Here is a 22,021-nt window from a genome sequence, read left to right on the forward strand (position 1 = left end):
GCAAAAAAACAGATCATGGAAAAAAAGAGTTCTTTTTTTTTTTTTAATAGCAGTCAAGTTGATGTTTTAGCTTAAAACTAATAAAAAATAATAGCACCCAAAGGCAGAATATTCCATGCTTATTTTACCTGTATATATTGTAACATCATATATTTTATTTTTATGTTTCAGTTTTTAAAAGTTTCAGGAATTATTTTGAATTATAAAATCTATCTGATGGAAGGATTTGTATTGATACATAGACTCAAAAGGTTAACACTATCTTCCCATGCCATCAAAAATAATCATGGCAAAGAATTATATTAGGCTCAAGAAATTTACGATTTGTTATGAAATAAAAATAAGGTAATCCCAACTTTTTTAAAAAAAACATATATAGTTGATAATTTGAAAAAGAGACATATGAAAGTTGGGACTACAAGGGCAGATTTTTTAAAAATTGCCTGATTTTATGGGTTAAAGGAAGAAAGACATGTGTAAATATGGACACAAGAAAAATGGAGCAGTTTTGTTGTATTACAGTCATATGCTAAGTAAAGTCTCCAGAATGGGCAGTTGAAAGCCAGGTGCATCACAAATAAGATATTTTCATCTAGCTTAAAGTGCTCCAAAAATTCAGCATCCCCACTGGATATAAAGTTTGACAGCCGCCTTAAGAACTCTAGCAGCTGGAATCACCATTCATCAGATTCCCCCAAGTTCCTATACTCTAACCAGTATCATCAGATGGCAAAATAAAGCATTATTAAACTTGCTAGTTGTATCTTAGGTGACTTACAAAAATCTTTTCACACCGATCTTGGGTCAAAGTTACCCCTGCTGATGTATTTTCCTAAGAAGCTTTTGAAGCACATTCATCTTTTTGCCCTAAAACTGAGCAGTACTCAGCAGGCCAATATTCATTCTTCTACTTTTACTTCTTTATGTATCGCTTTTTTTCAAAAAATCATTCTCTTCTCGGTTTTATTCATTTAGAAGGTGAAAAGTAACTAGTTTCTATATAGAACTAGCTTCTTTCCAAAGCTTGGTACTTTATCTCTATATGCTTTCTAGACATTTCCACTTAGCACACTGAACAAGGTACCTAAACTCCAGCTCATCATCTCTCATTTCTCCATACCCAACGACTGCTCTTTCCTGCTTGAAAAAGTGCCTCCCTCTACTGACTTGTTTCAGTGAGGCAGTAATTTCTTTTGCAATCACATAGATTTGAAATCTGAAAGCCATGTGAGAGCCCTTATTTTCCAATTCCCAGACCAATGAACAAGTCTCACTCTTTGTCTCCATAAATTTACCTCCATAGGATCTTGTCTTTACAATCCATCACCCAGATGTTATGAGTGATTCTTATCTCCATCCTGCCAATCAGTTCTATTGCTTTTTACAGAGCTCTTCTTTAAAAAATTGAACCCTCCAACCCCAGCCAAAATCTCCTACGAAACTGACAGCATCTAATTGCTGGCATATTACTAGCTTTAGTTCTAAATCACTTGCATGGATCCACTTCATGCTCTGCATCACATAATGTTCTCACTCTTCTTAGTCACTGACCTTATTATTTCCAGGTTATAGATACAAACACATCCTGTGGACCTAACACCCACCAAGACTTTTGAATCTTTGGCATTTGTTTTATGTCACCAATACAACCTGGAGTTAACTACCCTGTGTAAGCAGGCCTTGGTGCAGCTCAGCCTTAGGACCATGAACCTCAAGCTCAGACTCATGAGGAATTTCTCACCTAGGCTTACACCTACAACTGTCAAAATGCCTTTGCTAAAATCCTGCTACTTTCTCGCTCATATATCCAAGTGCTGCCCATTGTCTATAAGGTTGAATATCAATTCCTTATTTTGTCATCTAAGGTCCTTCCAAAGCCAGGTTTAATATGTTGCCAATATTATGTTTAACTAATTAACAACAGAGATGTTAATACAAAGCTTTTACTCTGGTCAAACTAGGCTCTGTAGTATTGCCAGCCGGCACACGTTATGCGATGCCCAGGCAGTGCATTTTCTCAAGCCATCTTCCTGTTCTGGAACAAATGTTCTGCATTTGTCCCCTCCTTTCTCTCCACCTGCACAAATTCCATCTACCCTGAGTGTCTAGTTCAAGTCCGTCGTCCTTCGTAATCCCTGTAGCTCACAATAATGGCTTCTCTCCTGAATTTTGAAAACCACCATCTCACTTAATCAATGCTTAAGTCATGTGACAAACTCATATATATACTGCTATTAAAAGTTTCTGTTTAAATTGTAGTTTTGTTAATTAGAATGTAAACACTTTGAAATCAGGGAAAATGCCTTATTTGTTTCTATAGAGCACATTTTTAAGGCAACACTAGTACAACTAAACATGCATAATACATAGTTTTTGATGAATCAAATTACTACCATAGATCCTTTCCTAATAAGGGTTTTGACCAATTTTACCTTGGCTTTGAGAAACTCTCAGGTATTTCAAACTAGCTAGTGTGGGATATTTTAGGTTTTCCTTTGAGCTGATCTCTTCTTGTTCCACATATTTTCTATTATTTGTCCAAATGTATATTTGCTCACAAAATACAAAATTCATACTGCTTTTTCCTTCTTTTTTAGCTCTACCATCCTACAATGCTTTTATATAGTATTACACACAGCAATATACAAAATGCATTTGTTTATTGAACACAAAAATTAGACTTTGATTTCCTAAGCATTTGTATCACAAGAAAGATAAGGGGCTATTATGGTGGAAATAAAAATATAAAATAAATCAGTGGTTTTCTGAAAATACATGCCTTATGTGAGATCAACTTACACAACATCATTCAGCTCTAGTCTGGTATCTGGAGATGGGTTTATCAGGATGTAGGAGAGGGTACTTTGATGATCGTTCATTTCATCTAGAAGATAAATAAATGCCAAGTGTGTTATACCACTTACAGAAAATTACAGGAATTATTGTAGAGTGTCTTATCTTCAAACCATAGAGCTATCAACAATAACTTGCTACAGCTTTGTCCACAGCAGGATTGTGTATATAACTTTGGCTATTTTCAAATTACTGCCACTGGAAATATCTGACAGGTGCTCACTTTTTGTTCCAATAGATGTTAAAAACAAAGTATCTAATTCTGTTCAGAACAACCACAGTTATAATCTACCTTGTAAGCTATTACACTGAAAAAGTATTCCTGTTAATGAAATAGCTAGACAGGATGTTCACTTAATTTATTATGCTTTAATAATTATTAAAAAAAATTGTGGTTATAAATGGCCATCCCAGATAGGAACATTCATATGGGAATTCTGCAAAAAATCATCTAATGTCATCGTGTCTAAAAAACACAACAGAAATGTACCTAAAAAGCATGAAGGCCCTAAATACTTTTGACTTCCTTCCATGATATATCTGATATAAGACATGGTAATGTTCTTGCCAAATGCAAAGAATCCTGTGGAACAGAATTTAATTGTAAGTTTTAAGGGAAGTGTACCACGGGATCCTTTATTTTTCTCTAAAACAATACATATTTTAAAAATAAAAAGCTGTGCCCTTTAAGTTTGTCAGTTCACTCTGAAAACATCATCAGACTTCAAGTATGGAGAACTGAACTGGCACTGAAAATGAAAATAGCTTTAGGATTGAGATTTTTTAGCTGCTAAGGCTATGAGAAGGTGTAAATATAAAGCCATGTGGACACATACTCAATAAATATTAATCTTCCCAAGGGTAAAGTTTTTAGGCTGGGAGGGCACTGTTTCAAATCCTGCTCTAGAGCCATAGTACTCATCTAGCCACTTCAGTTGCAGACAAGCTTGGTTCCTAAAAGTAGTACTAAATTTTGCAGTTTGATCCAAAATCTAAGAATATATTTCATACTAATAGAGATATATCAATATATATCAAGGATATATCAAGATATATACTCAAGTAACTGCCTAAAATTAAAGATCTTTTTTAGGCCAACATAGCTGATCCTGATAATTTCCTACACTGGAAAATATATATTATTTTTATAAAATAACATCCACCACTAGGTTTGACTAGAAACCTGTCACTTGACTGTGAAAGACAGTAATTTCGGTTATGATCTTTCAAGTTGATATCCAGATGTGCCTTATTCTTAAGTCTATAAATGAACATCCTTATCTTACAAGGCAGATAAACTGCAGTATAATCGAACCCACCATAAGTTTGCCAGTAAAGCTATTATAATCATAAGATTGTCAAATTAATACTCAAATAAAGGAATATATTCGGTTGCATATCCCAGGGGCAGACACAAGGAATTGTATCCTGTCGTGGGGATAAGATTGCCAGGCAAAATAGAGAATGCCCTGTGAAATCTGAATTTCAAATTAAAAATTAACAATTTTTAGCATATATATATATATATATATATATATATATATATACACACCCCAACTATTATAGGTAACACGCTTATACTAAAAATCATTTGTTGTTTATCTGAAATTTAAATTTAACTGGGAATCCTGTATTTTTACTAGCTAAATCTGCCAATCATACCTGGGGGAGGGGGTGGACGGCTAATTCAATCAGCTGGAGCTTGGAATTCCAATGAATATATAGCGATGAGCTTACTCCAAATAAGGTGCAATTTCAACTCAATGCATATTGTACTGGCAGAAGATGACCAGAATCATCTTTCTACATAAAAAGCAATTTTGACTTATGTATTCTTTCTGAGAAATTTCCCCCTTGTGTGAATTTCCACAATAGCTAAACAAAAGAACAGAGGTTAATGGTGCATTCTGGAGACTAAAGCAGGATGCCCTGAAATGTGATAGGTCATTAGAAAATCTCCACCTATTTGGCTACGTATAACTCAATTTCTCATGTAAACCATGGCACTGTTGAAGTCTCTTATGTAAAGCAGTGAACATTATTGAACAGTGGCACTAGAGGGAAAACAATTTTAACAGATACCTTCTCAGTTAATATTGATATTCAACCCTTTTCCTTGATTATTAACATGATGTTGTACTCATTTTTGGTTCTGGGATGAGGTCAAAATCTTATTGGTGACTTGGTATGCCTGTTACAAATGTAAAAACTGTCTAGATAACTGAGAACTTTACAGAACTAGGTATAACTATCGTGTCTGTTCAAGTAGATAGTTGGATTTTATCTTTCTGAAGATTTTTGTTTTTCCATGGACTCCAGGAATTGGAGCAAACATTTTGCTGATGTGCTCAATTCAATGATCCCATAAGGTTTATATGGAAACACGGGTAACATCGCAGTCAGAACTCATCACTCCTGGTCTTTCCTCACCCACCCCTCACTGACCTCCTCAGTGTTAAATTAACAGAATTAAAATAAATTGCTGAGCTCAAAGCTGTTCTCTCTTTCCTTCTGATGCCTGCCTTGCTGTAGGGTTCACCTTGTCTGCTTGTTCTCTGCCGTGCTGCTCTGTCTGGAAGTCCTACAGTTCACTCTTTCACTTTGTGACTTTAAGAATTAGACAGTGAGCTTTTAAAAGCCCATTGTAGTCATCTATCAAAATCACATTCAACAATTTAGTTGTATCAGCCCTAAGTCTGGTATTTTTGTCTCTACCAGTTATTCCCTACATATTTTTTAGTTATTTCTGAATTCTGGAGGGGGAAATATGGTAGGTTTCCTGTATTTTTAAGACCCTATCATAGTAATCACCATTGGTGGTGGCAAAAACATGAATGGATTAAATCTCTTGGGACTTCCCTGGCGGTCCAGTGGTTAAGACTCCACGCTTCCAAAGCAGGGGGCGCAGGTTCGATCCCTGGTCGGGGAACTAAGATCCCACATGCTGTTCAGGCAGCCAAAAAAAAAAAAAAAATTGCAGATTGACCTTCCATATCTGTGGGCTCCATATCTGCAGATTCAACCAACTGAAGATCAAAAGGCTCTTTACCACAAATATAATAACATATTTAGCGAAGAAAATAAATTTACTTAGGAAAATTTGGCTCATGAATTTATCTCCTACCCAGCAAAAATATCTACTAAGGAAATCTATTGTGAGGACATTCAATGTGTTCTTAATAAGCAATCTCTGACCTTGGTAAAATAAAAAGCACTATATCATTTAAAGTGTCTTATAGAAATTATTGTTCATCATTGACATACTTATCTTAATAAAACTATTCTTCTTTGAAAAGTTGAAATAAATGAAGTAGAATACTGAAAACTTTAAAAGAAATTTGAGTCAAGTTAAACAACTACTAGTAGTGTTTACCAAGAAACTTCTTTTGTTGTATTAATTAGCATATGTAATTATTCAATCGAAATCTTCATATAGGAAATACTCTGCATAGAGTGCTTCAGGTAAATAGATCATAACAGAAAGGATATAGATGTATATTCCTATTGTTCTTACATAATAATTGATTGAGTCCCATTCCACACACATGAGTTTCATATTTTTGTTTTGTTTCAGTTTCTAAAATGTCCCTTTTGAAGTATTTTAAAAGCAGTTTTAAAAGAGGAGAATAAAATTTGATAAAATAAATTTAAATCTTACATGTATTTGTGTAGGTTTTGTTAAATAAGACTGCCAAAAACACACATCCATTGTGTATTGTTATCAGAGAAGCATTTCAAAGAATACAAAGGTATCAATGAAAAGCTCTGTTAAGAACAAAGACCCTGAAACCAGAGGGCTTGCATTGAAATCCTGGTTTCCCAATTATGCCGAGACCTTAGGCACATTACTTAATTTCTTAATCTTTCTCTGTTCAGTTTCCTCACCTGTAAAATGGGGTAGCAATAGTTTTTTGTCTTAAAGCTTATTATTAGAATTAAATGATAAATGAATAATAAGTATAATTTAACGTTAATATATCAGAATAAATATACAGTTCTTAGAATCAATTCTGATCCAGAATATCAAGTGCTGTATAAAGGTTTCCTATTATCAGAGCAGGCAAATTCAATCCATAACTTGTAAATAATAATTGTACCTATATTGTGATATGAAGGTGTTGGCATGCAAAGATGGGGAAGAAAAGTTTACAAAGAACCCCAAATGGGAAAGGCTGAAATGATTGAGTTTAAGTTGCAGAAAACAGGTCCTTGAGAATGGACTAAACAAGAAGGAGTTAGTTGGAGACAATGTCAAAAGGGCAAGCTGGGTCCAGACCCTGGAGAGCTTTAGAGACCTTGATCAGAAGTTTGAATTTTAGTCTAAAGGCACAGGGAAGCCATTGAAAAGTTGTAAGGATGAGAGGTTTGGCGGCATGATCTGATTTCGTGTGGAGTATAACACTTTGGCTGCTCTGTGGGAAATGGACTTTGTGGGGGCTCAAATTTGCCCTCAGGGATAGTAGGCGAATAGTACAGAAGCCCAGGGGAGAGACGATGGTGGCTTGGGAGCAATGGAAATGCAGGAAATTTGGGAGGAGGGAGGGAAAGATAGACGGAGAGCTTGAGAGAGCAAGAGAGCCATATAGAGAGAAAGGGGGGGAGGGGAGAGCAGAGTGAAGGAGGGAGGAAGGGAGGGAAGAAGAGATGGAGATGTTTTAGGATGGACACCACAGCACATCTGAATGCTGATGGAAAAGGCAAGTAATTAAAAAGGAAGAAATTGGTCTGTACCAGCGTGAGAGCATATTTTTTCTTCAGTGACACAAGAAATACCAGAGAAAATACTCTCCATTGCACAGTGCTTATCTCCCCAACAGGGTACAGTCCAAATAACTGGTAATAGCACAACCTAGAGATGATTTCCCTTTCCCCTCACCTGAATTTCCATCTACATTATGTGTTATCCACCTATGAAACGGGTTAGTTTTTTAGTGCTGATTTAACTGGCTCATGTATTCCAGTTTAGTATCAAACTGTGTTTATGAGTACAACTATTTTGTTCATTTTACTGAACTTGCCAGTGTATTTTCAGGGAAGAAAAGGTGGCTAGAGGTATGGATAAAAGAATAAATATATTTAACCACCTCTACTTAAAATGATTTTCATTACCTTTCGATAATTTGGAACTACTTTATGATACACAAGATAAAAGCAAGAAATATACTCTCTTAACCTCCCTTCATATAAACATCCAGAAATCAAGATGAGATGAAACAATTAGCCAAACAAGAAGAATGATATAAAGCAAAGCTTCAGAAATCACTCATTTTCAACTGTCATGAGCCTCCCCATCACTTACTAGCTTCATACACAAAACTAGTTACTTTAGACTCAATTTTCCTTTAAAATGGAGTATTTGATATTTCTTAACATTTAAAAATCTGTATTACTACGTTGTATAAATGGTAAAAGACCAAAACCCCCTTGCCATTTTTTAATGTGATAGAGAATTCAAAAAAAGTGAATAATGTGTCTAAAAACGTACTATTTCTTCAATGGTTCAGGTTCAGTTTTGTTTTTTTAAAATGCTTTCTCCACTGCCCACCCTCCCCTAAACAAGTATTGACCTTTAGAGCTATTATGTGTCCCTAGTGAATGGAAACTGCTCAATAAATGCTAGTTTCTTTGAAAATACTATTACAATACTTTACATTAAGTGATGTGGGCTGAAACAGTACAGATTGTCTGCAAAGTAACAAACACAGGTACACTTTAAAAAATAGAACATTAATTATATTCGCAAATAACGGGTTCAATATATTTTCAGGTGAATATTTCTAAATTTAAAACTATGATCTACCTGATAATCTGAAAAAGTAAAATAAATACACTTCTACACAGAAAGTCCAAAAGGTTTTGGAAAGACCTTATTTATTTTCATTTTAGTAGTTGGATACACTACTTTAAACTTAAAGGTACTTCACCTGAAATAGTATCTGAGATTGAAGAAAAATGTATTGAACATATTATCTGAACAATTTAAAAATAAGTATATAGCATGTTTTTCAGTTTTGCAGCTAACCTGTAGTGCCACCGTATGTCTTACCAGAGGCATTTTTATGATTAGTTGATAATCATAATTTATCACATGATATTCATTATTTTATTCTCCAATTTAGTCATTTAATATGTTAACTGGGCATGATTATAGTCACAAATAATTCTAAATCTGGGGACAGCAATGAACAAGATAGGCAAAGTCTATAGGTTTACCTTTAACAAGTTAACTGTAAACTTCCTATATGATTTTAAGCATATAATTTAAGTTATCTTTGGATAATCATCATTGTTCTGTTTATCTCATAGACTTATTGGTAAACAAAATAAGAAATTTACTAATTCAAAATGCACATTCAATGAGTTTTGATATATGCATAGAATAGTGCAACCTCTACCATAATTACAACATAGAACATTTCTATAATGACAAAAAGATCCCTCTTACCCTTTTGCAGTCAATTCCCATCTTTCACCTCCAACCCTTAGAATCACTAATTTCTAGGAACAATAACTCTGCTAAGATCTTACAGTGTGTTTCTGTGTGGCTTTTTTTTCCCTTTGTGTAATGTTTTTGTCAGGCATCCAAGTTATTGTATGGACCTACTTTAATATTAATATAGCCACTCCAGTTTTCTATGGATTTGTGATTATATGAAATATAATTGTATGCTTTTTCTTTTGATCTATTTCTTTGTTCACATTTTAAGTGGGCTTCTTTTAGGCAACACAGAGCTGGATATTGCTTCTTTTAATCCCATCTGATGCCTTCTGCCTTTAATCAAAATGTTTAGTCCATTTATATTTAATATAAATATAGTTGAGTTTAAATCTACCATCTTGCTAGCTGTGTTTCACTTGTCCCAGATGTTCTTTGCTCCTCTTTTCTTCTTTCCCTGCCTTCTTTGGATTTAATGAGTTTTTAAAAAGCTCCTCATATGATCATTCCATTTTATTTGCACTATTAGTTTTTAGTTATATCTCTTTGATTTAGTTGTGTTGTAGTTTCTCTAGATCATGGGTTGGCAAATGTTTTTTTTTTCTGTAAAGAATGAAATAATAAACATTTCAGACTTTTCAGACCATATGAGCTCTGTTTTACTTATTAAACTTTTTAAACTGTAAAGTGAAAGCAGCCATAAAAAATACAAAAACTAGCAAGAATGTTTGCTTTTCTCCAAAAACTGGTGTGCCGCAGTTTGCTGTCCCCTGCTCTAGGGTCTGAAATATACAGCTTTAACTTTTCGGTATCTACTCTTAAATAATACACCACTTCACATGTAATATAACAAGCTTACTACATTATACTTCTATTTCTTCCTTATTATCTGAGTTATTACTGCCATACTTCTTTGCTTCTATATATGCTATAAACCTTACAATGTTTGTTATAAACAGTAAATTATCTTTGAACAAAATTTTAAAAATAGAAATGTATATTTTACATGTGCCCACATACTTACTTATTTTGTTTAGATCTAACTTTCCACCTGGCATCATTTTCCTTCTATCTTAAGAACTTCTTTGAACATTTTTTTTAGACAGTAGAGCTGCTGTTGACAAATTTTCTCAGTTTTTTTTCCTAAAACTGTCCTTACTTGCTTTTAGTTTAGAAAGATATTTTTATAGAGTATTAGGTAGACTATTTTTTCCAGTACTCTAAAGAAGTTTCCCAACTGTGATTTGGTTTGAGAAGTTTCTGACAAGAAGTTCGCTATTGTCCTTTTATTTGTCTCTCATTCAAGAAAAAAAAAATGACTTCTTCCTCCGGCTTCTTTTTTTTTGTTGTTGTTGTTTTTGTTTCCAAAATGCTCTTCTGCCTACATGGAAACACAATAAGAGGTAAGTATACTGTGTTGTCCAGCTTCTTTTGAGGCATTTTATCATTGGCTTTTGGCAACTTTTTATATTGTGTCTTGGCATTATTTTATTTGTTATATTTATATTGCTTGAGTTTCACTGAGCTTCTTAGATCTTGAATAGAGTCCCCATCAAATTTAGAAAAAAAATGTTAGTCATTATTTCTTCAAATATCCATTCTCTTCCTCCTTCTGGTACCAATTACATGATTATCTGATACTGTCCCACAAGTAACTAACACTATTTTTTCAAGGTGTTTTTCTTTTCTTCTCTATTTTGCATTTTGGATAGTCTATTGCTATGGATTTATGTTCATTGATATTTTCTTCTGTGGTAGCTATTCTTATGTACATCCCATCCAGTACACATTTTATTTTGAATACTGCATTACAAATTCTAAACTCTAATAAGAGTTTCATATCTTCAATTCCTCTCCTTATTCTCCTGTTTCCCTCTACCACCTTAAACATATAGATAGTATTGTAATAACTATGTAATATTTGTGTTTTTTGAGTCTGTTTCTGTTGATTGATCTTTTTCTACTGGTACAGGTCATATTTTCTAATTTGGGGTCCACTTACATGACTTCCAGCCTGTAAAAAGCTTAACTCATTTGTTAACCTTTTCTCGGGTAAAAAAGTTATATGCTAATTTTTTCCAACATCTGCACACACTGATTTATATTTTTCTAGTTATTTAAATTGAGAGCATAAACAGTCATCATAATTGGAAATTTCTTCTTACTGTTTTAATGTATTTAGAAAGCTCATTCTTTTCTCTCATTGACTATTTATACTCAACTCATAATAAAATGTTGGAAGTAAAAAGTTCACTCAACCAATTAAATTTTTTTCTCAATGACAAAAAAAAAAATTTATTTTATTCAAATGGCCACATTTTTCTTACACTTATGCCAAAACACAATACTTGAATTTCCAGTTGTAAAAATAAAATATATGTATATTTAAGTGCAATTAAGTTAACCATGGTGTTAAATTATGTAAAAATGTTGATATCATTGAGAAATTAATGTTCTGGGAAGGATATGATACAACTCCATGAAACAAAACTTTATAGTTTTACTTTAGGGATATATGGAAAATTCATTGCAGAAATAATTTCATTTACCATAAATCATTATCAGCTCAGCAATTACCTCCTTTGAAAGCTTCATTACTTTATCTATTAAGAAAACCATTGAGTTTGTTTCTTTCTAGTAACATTCTATATACAAAATGAGATTAACATAAAAACCATGGATTTATCCTTCTGTGTCTGCCTGCCACCTTGTGAGAATGGGTCAGTTCTGGAAACATTAAATCGTCCATTTTCTAGAAATCTATACTGGCAGTATATACTGATTGTACATGTCAACACTATTGTACTAATTTATATTGGGAGATGGAAAATGATATATTTCAAAAATCAATAAAAATCCAGTGTCAATTTCTTTTGAAATAATAAATTGTTATTGAAGTCATTACAGTGATCTCAGATACTTATATTATTCCTCCTAAATACTAAATGTTGTAAAACACGCTAGAAAAATACCTAGCTTTGATGCCTTTTCCCTCTTTGGTAATTTGTTTTAGGATAAATTTGTAAGTAATCTTTTACTAGAAAAAGGTACCTAACCTATTGTTTAGAATTTGGAGGAATTTTTTATTAAAAGCCTATATGAAAATGGTCAATGATTTATAAAAGAGTCTAAAAATAGAAGTTGATGGTTTTACTATTACTATTACTGCTACTATTACTACTACTGCCATCACCATATATATCATACATTTGGGTGGGAATAACAATCCTTTCTTGTTATTTTTGCTTGCTTCTATCCCATAAGAAAGAGGATGATTAAGAATTAAGTCACCATATTAACTATAAAAAAAGCTCTTGGTTAAGCCATCCGTTATTTCAGGCAAATTATGAATTTGACAAATTTTAACAAATTTGAATTTTAACAAAGAAACTAAGGCTTCCTGGTGGATGTAATGAAAGCCATGTCTAACTGGAAGTTACTCTTTGTCACTTAAAAGGATTTCATTTTTTCCCCCCATGGCATTCCCTCATTTACTAACAGTATGAAACGTAAAATAAACCATGTCAAAATCAGCTAGAATCTGTAGCAGCGGTCACACCAGGAACACTTACTTGCCGATTTATAATATGAAAATATATTCTATTTTATATAATACAAAATCTTATAATATAAATATTGAATATTAAAAATATGCATCATTCTAAGTGCTAATCATTAACAGTCTGTTAACAGTGTTTAAGAATAGTTCTTAGTGACTATGAAAGCCAAATAGATTGTTGAAGAATAATGCCAGTTATTAACAGAAAGAAAATAATAACTATATATTTGCAGCACAGTTTATAGACTGAAAAATCTTTTGTCACATGCATTCTATTATTTCATATCTCACCCTTTCGGAAGACCTGATTACCCTTATTTGATGGTTGAAGAACATGAAATTCAGGGACACAGTGACTTTCCAAAGGACACATGGCCAGTTAGTATATAATGCCATGATCTTTGAAGTCAGTAAATTTTTAAAGTTATATCGAAGATGTTTTCAAACAAATTTCAATGAAAAGCAGGCAGAATTTGTAGATTCTCATGTTATTTAATTTCCCAAGACAGGCAGGTCCTCAAATTCTGTCTCCCAAACCCCTGGGGCCAGATGTGTACCAGAACTGAATATTTTAGATTTAGAAAGTAATATTGGGCACATAATGTAGTTCATGTAATACACTCAGTTGGGCCTGAAGCAACAGACAATTTCATATTTCTGTAGCAAACATATGAATATTCACAATAAATCTGATAAAGGATACAAAGAGTTTCAAGAAGTTTGGATAAGGTTCAGCATTTATACAAGTTTTAGTGTCAAACCTGCTTAAAAATTCAGTCTTCAGAAATTTTGGATTTTAAAATTGCAAGTGAGGGATTATATACCTGTTATCTCATTAATGTCTTTTGGGGGATAGGTATATGTTCATCTTAGTTAATACATGCACAAGCATTTATAGTATTTCAACCTAATCTGTAGAGATAGGCATGTCAGGAAATATTAAAAATGTTATCCCCTGGTTTTTAAGAATTACCTTTCTTTTGGAATTGAATACTATAAAAAACAAGTGAGAGGTAATCCATGCCTTCAGCAAGCATGGTTAATTATCAAATATTGTTAGTGACTTTTTAGATTTTAAGCATTTTTTTCAGTGTTTCTTTATGATTTCCTACTATTTGAGATATAATTAAGTTTTTCTTTAAATAGTATAAAAATAACTTTTCTAATCTATCACTTATAAAGCAGCATTGTTCTACAAGTTTGATCATTTGAAGTGATTTTCATGCAAACACTTAGTTGAAAGCTAAATTCAGAAAGAGGACAGAGAAAGAGGATCCAGGAAAGGATATTGCCGTAGATAGAGCAGGGAAAATAAGAATCCTTTGTATGTGACAGTGTTCTCAGAAAAGGGGTAGAGAAGGAGAAATGTGTGGAGAGTAAATGTGAGGTAATAATGCACAGACATGGAATGTAATTAGTAGATAAAAGAAAACACAAGAGAAAAGGTGAAGACTAAAGGGTGTATGTGTGTGCACGTGTGTGTGCATGCACGTGTGTGTGCATGTGTGTTTCTGTTGGGATTATGGGAAGGAGACCTGATTTCCTTGGAAGAGGAACTAAGAGAAAGGAAAGGGAGAAACATGAAAGATTAGGAAAGAGTGGGATTAGATGACAGAATCTGGATATGAAGGAGCCAGGAAGAAGTAGGATTAAAAGCATGGGAAAAGAATCCTTTCTTTTCATCTGAAGCAAACAAGTTAATTATAAAATTAATTCAGAAGAAGCAGCATCCAAATATAGCTAGGCAAATATTGAAAAAGAAGAGTGCAGTGCTCCTAGCCCTACCAGATATCAAAGACTCCAATTAAAACAGTAGGTGTTTTTGTCAGAAGAGGCAGACAGACCATTGTAACATGACAGAAAGTATAGAAATAGACCCAATAACAAGTACAAATTTAGGATCTGCTAAAACAGGATCTAAAAAACAATAGAATGGGGTGTGCATTTTAATAAGTGGTATTGTATAACTAAATATGAAAAAATATCTTAGATAATACAAAACTGTGTTCCCTTGCTCACCATATATACCAGGATAAATTCCAAACAGATGGGATATTTAGATGCAAAATGTGAAACCAAATAAGTAATGAAAAAAAAAATAGAAGAATTTCTCTCTAAACTGGAAGAGAGAAATATGTTCCTATTACTTAAAATTGATCAGTAATCATGCAAATAATTTAAAAATTGGATGAAAATATAAAATAATAAAAGTAAAGGAAAAAGACTAAGATGAGAAAGGAATATTTGCCATTAATATCCATAGTTCTAATTTACCTAATACATAAGCACCTCTAAAAATATTAAGAACAAAAAATAAATCTATAAAAATTGGCTAGATATGAATAATTCCCTAAAAATGACTCTTAACCACATGAAAGGATGTTTGACCTCATCAGAATAAGAAGGCATGCTGAGAAACCACTTAAAAAAAATCTATTAGATTGGCAAAACATGCAAAAGTCTAACAACACATTCTGTTGGCAAGGTTTTGAGAAAATGGTCTCTCATACTTTTCTGGCAGAAACGCAAAATCATACATATTTAAGGAGGAAAATTTTTCCAATAGCAAAATTTTATATATATATATACACATTTAATCTTTAATCCAGTAATCTCACTTTTAGATATCCATCCCAAAGACACACTGAGAAAAAACACAGAAAGATGTAGGCATATGCCTATTAATTGCAAGACTTTGTAATTAGAAAAGACAGAAAGGACTAGCTTAATAGACTAAGATACATTTATACAATGGAGCATTAGGCAGCTATAAAAAGAAATAACTATTTCTATATTCTACTAAATCAGTGATCTCCAGGATGTACTGTTAAGTGAAAGAAGTAATGTGGGGAAAAAAAGAAAGGAACATATCATGCTACCATATATATTTTTAAATTTATAATTAAAAATGGAAGGATAAACCATAAAGTTAAAAAAGGTTACTCACGGAGGAGAAGGAGATTGTGTGGCAGTGACAGGGACAGATGTTAAATTTCTTTGAATATAACTTGTATTAAATATTTCTCTTTGGACTGTGTACATAGTTTACATAACTAAAAAACAAAATTAAATTTTAGAAAAAGCAATTCTTAAACACTGAAAACAGAAATGAGTCTAAATTTATATCCAATTGATAGTATAACCACATCAAGAAGAACTTTTCCAAGACTTAGAATAGTTTTACTAAACATCGCTATTGGGCTAGTCTATAAAGTAAAGAATGCATAAAAATGCATTTTTAGCAATTATAGTGTTAATATTCACATTATATTATATTCTGAGACTGTTTTATATATACTGTGAAAATATACCATATGATTTTTTATAATTCAATCATTTCTATTGTTATTGACAAGCAGTAATCTAGGTGTAGGAAAAAGAAAGTACAGATATAGGACAGGAAAAGTTAAATAAAATCCCTATAGCCTGCATTTTAATTGTAAGTATCCATATGAACTGGTGAAATAGTTTACCTATCTATCTATCATCTATCTATCTATCAACTGTCTATCTATCATCTATCTATCTATCTATCATCTATCTACCTAATCTTTTAGCTCTTGACTGAAAAACTCAGATAAAGTGACAAACACAGTAAAAATGAACATCTCTGAAACTTGGTTATAATCTTGAAATACCATTTCCCACTAAAAGAGACAGGATCCTTGGAGGGATGGCTTATTTTAGGTGGGGAGCATTTAGTCCTACAGAGAGCAAGGGAAGTCGATCACAGACAGTTGATGTCATGACAAAAGGACCCAGGAGGCTATCTGAAGAAGCTCCCACTGGCCATATTTAGAACAACATGATGAATAATCTAATAACATACGGATTAAAACATATAAAATACATTTAAATCTAGGAGTTCATAGTAATAACAAAAAATGGTTAAAAAAAGAAAAGGCAGGATATAGAATAGGCCAACTTAGAGTGGAAATTCAGAGTCTAGGAAACTGCAGGACAGAGAGTGAGTTTCTTCAAGAAATAGATTGCAGTAGGAAAAATACAAAATGAGGGAAATTAAAAATGATTTAACAAACTTGTCACCCATCTCCATGCACAGACCTTCATTAATCCTAATTTAAATAAAGTCTAAAAAATTTATGACATTTGTGAGGTCACTGGAAATTTGAACAAGTGAACACTCGATGATATTAAAATTATTTTTAAGTGTGAAAATTGTAGGTGGCTATATTTTTTAAACTAGTACTTAAATGATAGATCTACTATCTATATATTTCAGTATCTACTGAAATATATGAGGTCTGAAATTTACCTGAAATCAATATGAGACATGAAGGAAATTGGTGGGCATATACATGGAAGAAAATAGGCCATGAGTTGATAATTGTTGAAGCAGTAAAATGAGTATACGTGGGTTCATTATACTTTTCTTTCTACATTTATTCATGCTTGAAATTTTCTATATTAAAATTTTTTTTAATCAAGAATAAGACAGAAAGGTTAGTCTCAGGCAGAAAGGACACCTTTTCCTCTGAAGCTGCAAACATTCTGGCTTATTTTTAAAACACTCACCCTTCCACTCTTGCCATCATTCTCAACAGATGATTATACCTCTTAACTATCACATGAAATATTACTCAACTTCCTGTCAAAATACCTACCTGTTTATGCATTTTAAAATAGTCATCTTTTCCTCACTTCCAAATATCTAAGCAAGGGCTCCGACTGTGATATCTTTCCTATATTTTCTTTCAACTTCTCCACTGGTGGCTTAATGTTATTTAAACATGCTCTTACCTCTCTGACCTTAAAAAAAAAAATAAAAGAAAAATAGTCCCTCTTCCCTCTCTACTTTCTCATCCAGATTCTTCCAGATTTTTCACCTCTCCTTCACAATGACATTTCTTAAAAAACATCCACTGAGTCAGAGAATAGTTGTCTTTCAAAAGACATTTGCCTTGTCTTCCTAAATATTAGATTCAGGCCACTGAAAATGAAACACACTTGCTTGCCAACGGGACATAGTGGAAATGGTGTACACAACTACTTAGTAACATCTTTTAATTGAGGAGACAACACTTTCTTCTCTGGTCTCTGCCTCCTTCCTCCTGGATGGAATTTCAACATACGTCTTGTACCGTGATATGACTTTGGCAATGGAAACAATAGATCATGGAGCAATAAGACAGAAGACTAAATTTTCAATATCTTGAGGTCCCTAATATATGAAATCCACTATATCTAGATCTTAATTCATCCTAACGCTACTCAAATCTGGCTTTCACACATGCTATCCAACTGATACTATCCTCACCAAGGTCAGCAATGACATATCACTATACTTTCTGCACTATTAATCATTCCCTCCCATTCTCTACTGCAAAATTTCAACATTTTTTTCATACCATAAAACACATAGGACATACAACTTTATATTACATTGGGGTAGCAGACAAACCTGCTTATGACTAGAAGTGACCAGCTTCTGACCAACCCAGGCCCCACCTGGCCTTTGAAAGGTATAAAGAATCAATGTAACAATAAAACATGTAACCGACTGATAGCATATTATTGTGCTATGACACATCTTTTGGGTAATTCAGTTCTAGACACTTCAGCCTCTTGTTTTATAAAGAAAATAATTCTTCCCTTAACATTCCAGGAATGTATTTTCTAGAGTTCTCTTGTAGTCCTTCACCTGGGGTTATTCCATCTACTTCTATGACCTTACTCAAAATCGATAGGCTGGTGACTCCCAAGTCTATATACACATCTCATTTGCTCTTCTTGAGCACCGGACAGCAGAAATCTAGCCTCTTATGGATCATTATCCATTTGAAGTCTTCCAGGCACTCAAATTAAATGTATTATCTTCACCCCAAAGTATTCCTCTTCTTCTAAGCTCAGTGAATGTCACCACCATGCACTTACTTGCTCCAGCTAGAACCCTCAAAAGTCATCTTTTGATTCCCTTTTCTCTCCTTTCTGTCTCATATCCAATAGGTCAAAAGAAATCTATTCATTCTCTTGAATCAGGCGACACCTACTCAAGAAAAATCAGATTATGACTCGTGGTTAAATCAATCATCATGCATTGTGTATAAAGCACTTAAAAATATTTCAAATCTGTAAAGTGCTACAAAATATTGACACTAATGTAGGAAAAATAAGTGGTCCAGTGGACACACAAAAATATATGGAGTCAAAGGTCACAAGTTAAAGGACTGACTTGAGTGTATACTAGGTTGGGAGATCCAAGTAAGTCGTTTATATTTGAGACCCAGTTTTCTCATCTGTAATCACTCCATTTGTTCATGCAATCAACATGCAGCTACTGGGTTCCTATGTGTCAGGAAATGTGTAATTGGTTTAGGGATACAAAGATTAAAGAATGAGTAAGACATTTCCTTTTTCCCCAAAAAAGAAAGGCAAACATGTAAAACAATAATTGTCTCATAGCATGTATTCTGCTTGAAGACAACATTGCTCCCAAGGGTGCAAAATGTGTTTGTTTATTTGTTTTTTGAGGTGGGCAAAAAAAAATTACTTTTTTTATGTATAAAGCACAGACAGACACACAGTACTTAGACAGATACATGGTAGATCTGTGGGATTAGCTGAATGCCAGTTCTGGGCTAAGCACATTATTATTCATTATCCCATTTGTCCTTCACAACAAAACCTACAACATAGGTATTATTATTTCTATTTCAGAAATCAGAAAATGGCCTTGAGAAGTTAAATAATACAACAAATCTACCAGCTGACACTAGAATATAAATTCCATAAATGCAGAGGTCTTGTCTGAATAGGTCATTGGTCTATTCCGAGTACCTGGAACAGTGCCTGACACTAAGAAGGCAACCTAATAATATCTGTTGAATGGATGAATTATTGTGAGTTAGGAATAAATGGAGAAGTTCAGAGGCCCATGATGCATTAGATTCCAAATCCTGTTTTCATAATCGCTATGTTGTTGGAGGGTCCCAATACAGGACTTAGAACGGATTGATGGATCTATGGGTAGATAGATGGATAGAATGGATGGAGAGAGAAAGAAGGAAAGAAAAGAGAAAAAACGGTGGACAGTGTCTGTTCTTCCTTCCTGTAAGAATTAGCATGAGAATTAAATTAATAAATTTACATTAAAAAAAGAGAATGGCTAAATGTAAGGTAACTGATAGAAATTTTATTAGCAATAACATAATATGCTTTCCTGATGATTCTCCCATGCAGTCAGTTCACGCATCTTGTGTCTCTCAGAGTCAAACTATTATTTGCCACACTGCCTTCAGGACCAGCCTGGGGTTATAATGGTCATGAAACACAGCTGGAACTTGGATGGATAATCACATACTAGAACTTTAAAAAAAAAAAATACCTGAATAACTAGAAAAAGTACATGTAATTATAGGACTAAGAAGTACAATCATACTTCACGTCATTAAATTGGCAAAGAGCTCCTAACATAATTTTTAAATTAAGACTTTTTTCTCTTAATTTGCCTCAATATAAGACCTTTTGTGCTTATATTAAAATTACTCGTCATGAATGAGTCTGTACTACATTTTAAGTAAGTGAAATATAATTATGAATTTCAAGTACCTATGGAATCCTGACTTCAACATATTTCAAGTTTATGTCCTCGAGCAAGATCTTTACCTCTCAAACTTCAACTTCTTGAAGGGCAAAATGGGACACACATCTAATCAGTGTTTATAAGGAGTAATAAGAAAATATACATAAAGCATCTAACACAATTCCTGGCATAGATTAGGTACTCAGTAAATATGCTTCGTCTTCTTGTTCAAAGAAACACAGATAACTTCTTTTAAACTCCATCCAGTTCAATGATTAAAATTTCTCCCTATGTACACTGTTTCAAGTTGAGACTTTAATAATAAAGATGAGATGGGGGCAAATACGGCATTTATTCTATGTTACCCTTAAAACCTACATGATACTGACATCTTAGCTCCTGATTTACCCAAGTTATGTATATATATATACATATATATGTATATATATATAACAAACTAAAACGCCTTATTTATTATTTGATTTTCTCATATGTTGACTAAATTTCCTTTAAATAAAATTCTTATAGTGATAAATGACATTTTAAAATTGTCTTTGCATTATTTATTTAAGCTGTGCTATATGCAATATATATATATTACGATCATATATCAACATAAGAGCATAACAATCATTGGGACATATCTGCACTGTATGAGGTTAAGCACTATTTGAGCTTCAGATGAAAGCTTTTGAAGATTCTTTGTTTCTGGATCACAACAAACTGAACAAATTTTATAGAAACATTTTGGTTCATCTGTGGCTCATCCATTTAGTTACTTGCCAATGCCACAAATTTATTTTATCCCAGGCCCTAAAATAAAATGTGGTGTGTGTGTGTGTGTGTGTAAAACAGACTTTGGAGCCAGACAGAACTGGATACAAATCTCAGTCAGGCTATTAACAAGCTAATTAGCAAGTTACTTGACTTAGTTTCCTTATCTCTAAAATGGAAGATTTTTTGTGAAAATTAAAATTAAGATAATTCTTGTAATGGGTTCAACACAGTATCTAGAGACCTGAGCAAATACTTAAAAATTTCAGCGCTCTCTTTTTAACATTATAATTGTCTCTAGGAGATTAGACATGTGTTACTAGTCCCTTCAAACTGACCTGTGAAACAAAAATGTGATTCTTAAGTTACTAAATTAGAGCCAACTCTGTTACAACTAACGGCAAGAAATCACAAGTCCACATCATACAATACTTGTAAAGAGCATACCATATCCCACTGTAGAAAGACCCAAGTGTTTCATTCTATTTTTCACAAGTTCAGCAAGCTCTTGTCTTTCTGACCTCCTGTAGAGGTTCAGGCGCTGCTGGGTTATTTTCTCAGCTGTTTTACCGGAGTGTTTGGGACCTTTTCTGCTCAGTCTTCGGGCCCACTGCATGCTCTTCCTCCTTAGCAGGGGATGGTCGGACTGGTCACTGGATGTTGAGTTGCGGTGGTTACTTCGGTGGTGACCTTGCTCTTTGGCATCTTTGGTGTCTTCCCACTCTTCCACACTGATGGATATTTGAGACTTTAAAAGAAATGCATATTGGTAATTAGATATTTTAGGAATCATGTAGCCTGGAGTTATATTCTTATTTTTTGCTAATATCTTAATATAATTATATATCTCATGAGA

At 33.3% G+C, this 22,021-nt stretch overlaps 1 protein-coding gene across 28 annotated transcripts in view; it reads right to left on the reverse strand.

Annotated features, from left to right (window-relative positions):
• KCNT2 (potassium sodium-activated channel subfamily T member 2) overlaps window positions 1-22,021 on the reverse strand; it is a 414,242-nt gene that overhangs the window by 4,787 nt on the left and 387,434 nt on the right. For 18 of the 28 annotated variants that reach the window (XM_059998767.1, XM_059998584.1, XM_059998627.1 and 15 more), the window contains 2 exons: window positions 21,613-21,913; window positions 2,800-2,884 (listed from right to left, as the gene is read on the reverse strand). In XM_059998767.1, coding sequence (XP_059854750.1) covers window positions 2,800-2,884; window positions 21,613-21,913 — 386 coding nt within the window. Of the gene's footprint in view, window positions 1-2,799; window positions 2,885-4,484; window positions 9,893-10,313; window positions 10,671-15,795; window positions 15,902-15,932; window positions 18,856-20,417; window positions 21,914-22,021 lie in introns of those variants that run through there. The other 10 variants (XR_009517128.1, XR_009517121.1, XR_009517118.1 and 7 more) reach the window with 10 other exon arrangements.

This window comes from Delphinus delphis, chromosome 1 (assembly GCF_949987515.2).
Source record: "Delphinus delphis chromosome 1, mDelDel1.2, whole genome shotgun sequence".
NCBI classification, from domain to species: Eukaryota; Metazoa; Chordata; class Mammalia; order Artiodactyla; family Delphinidae; genus Delphinus; species Delphinus delphis.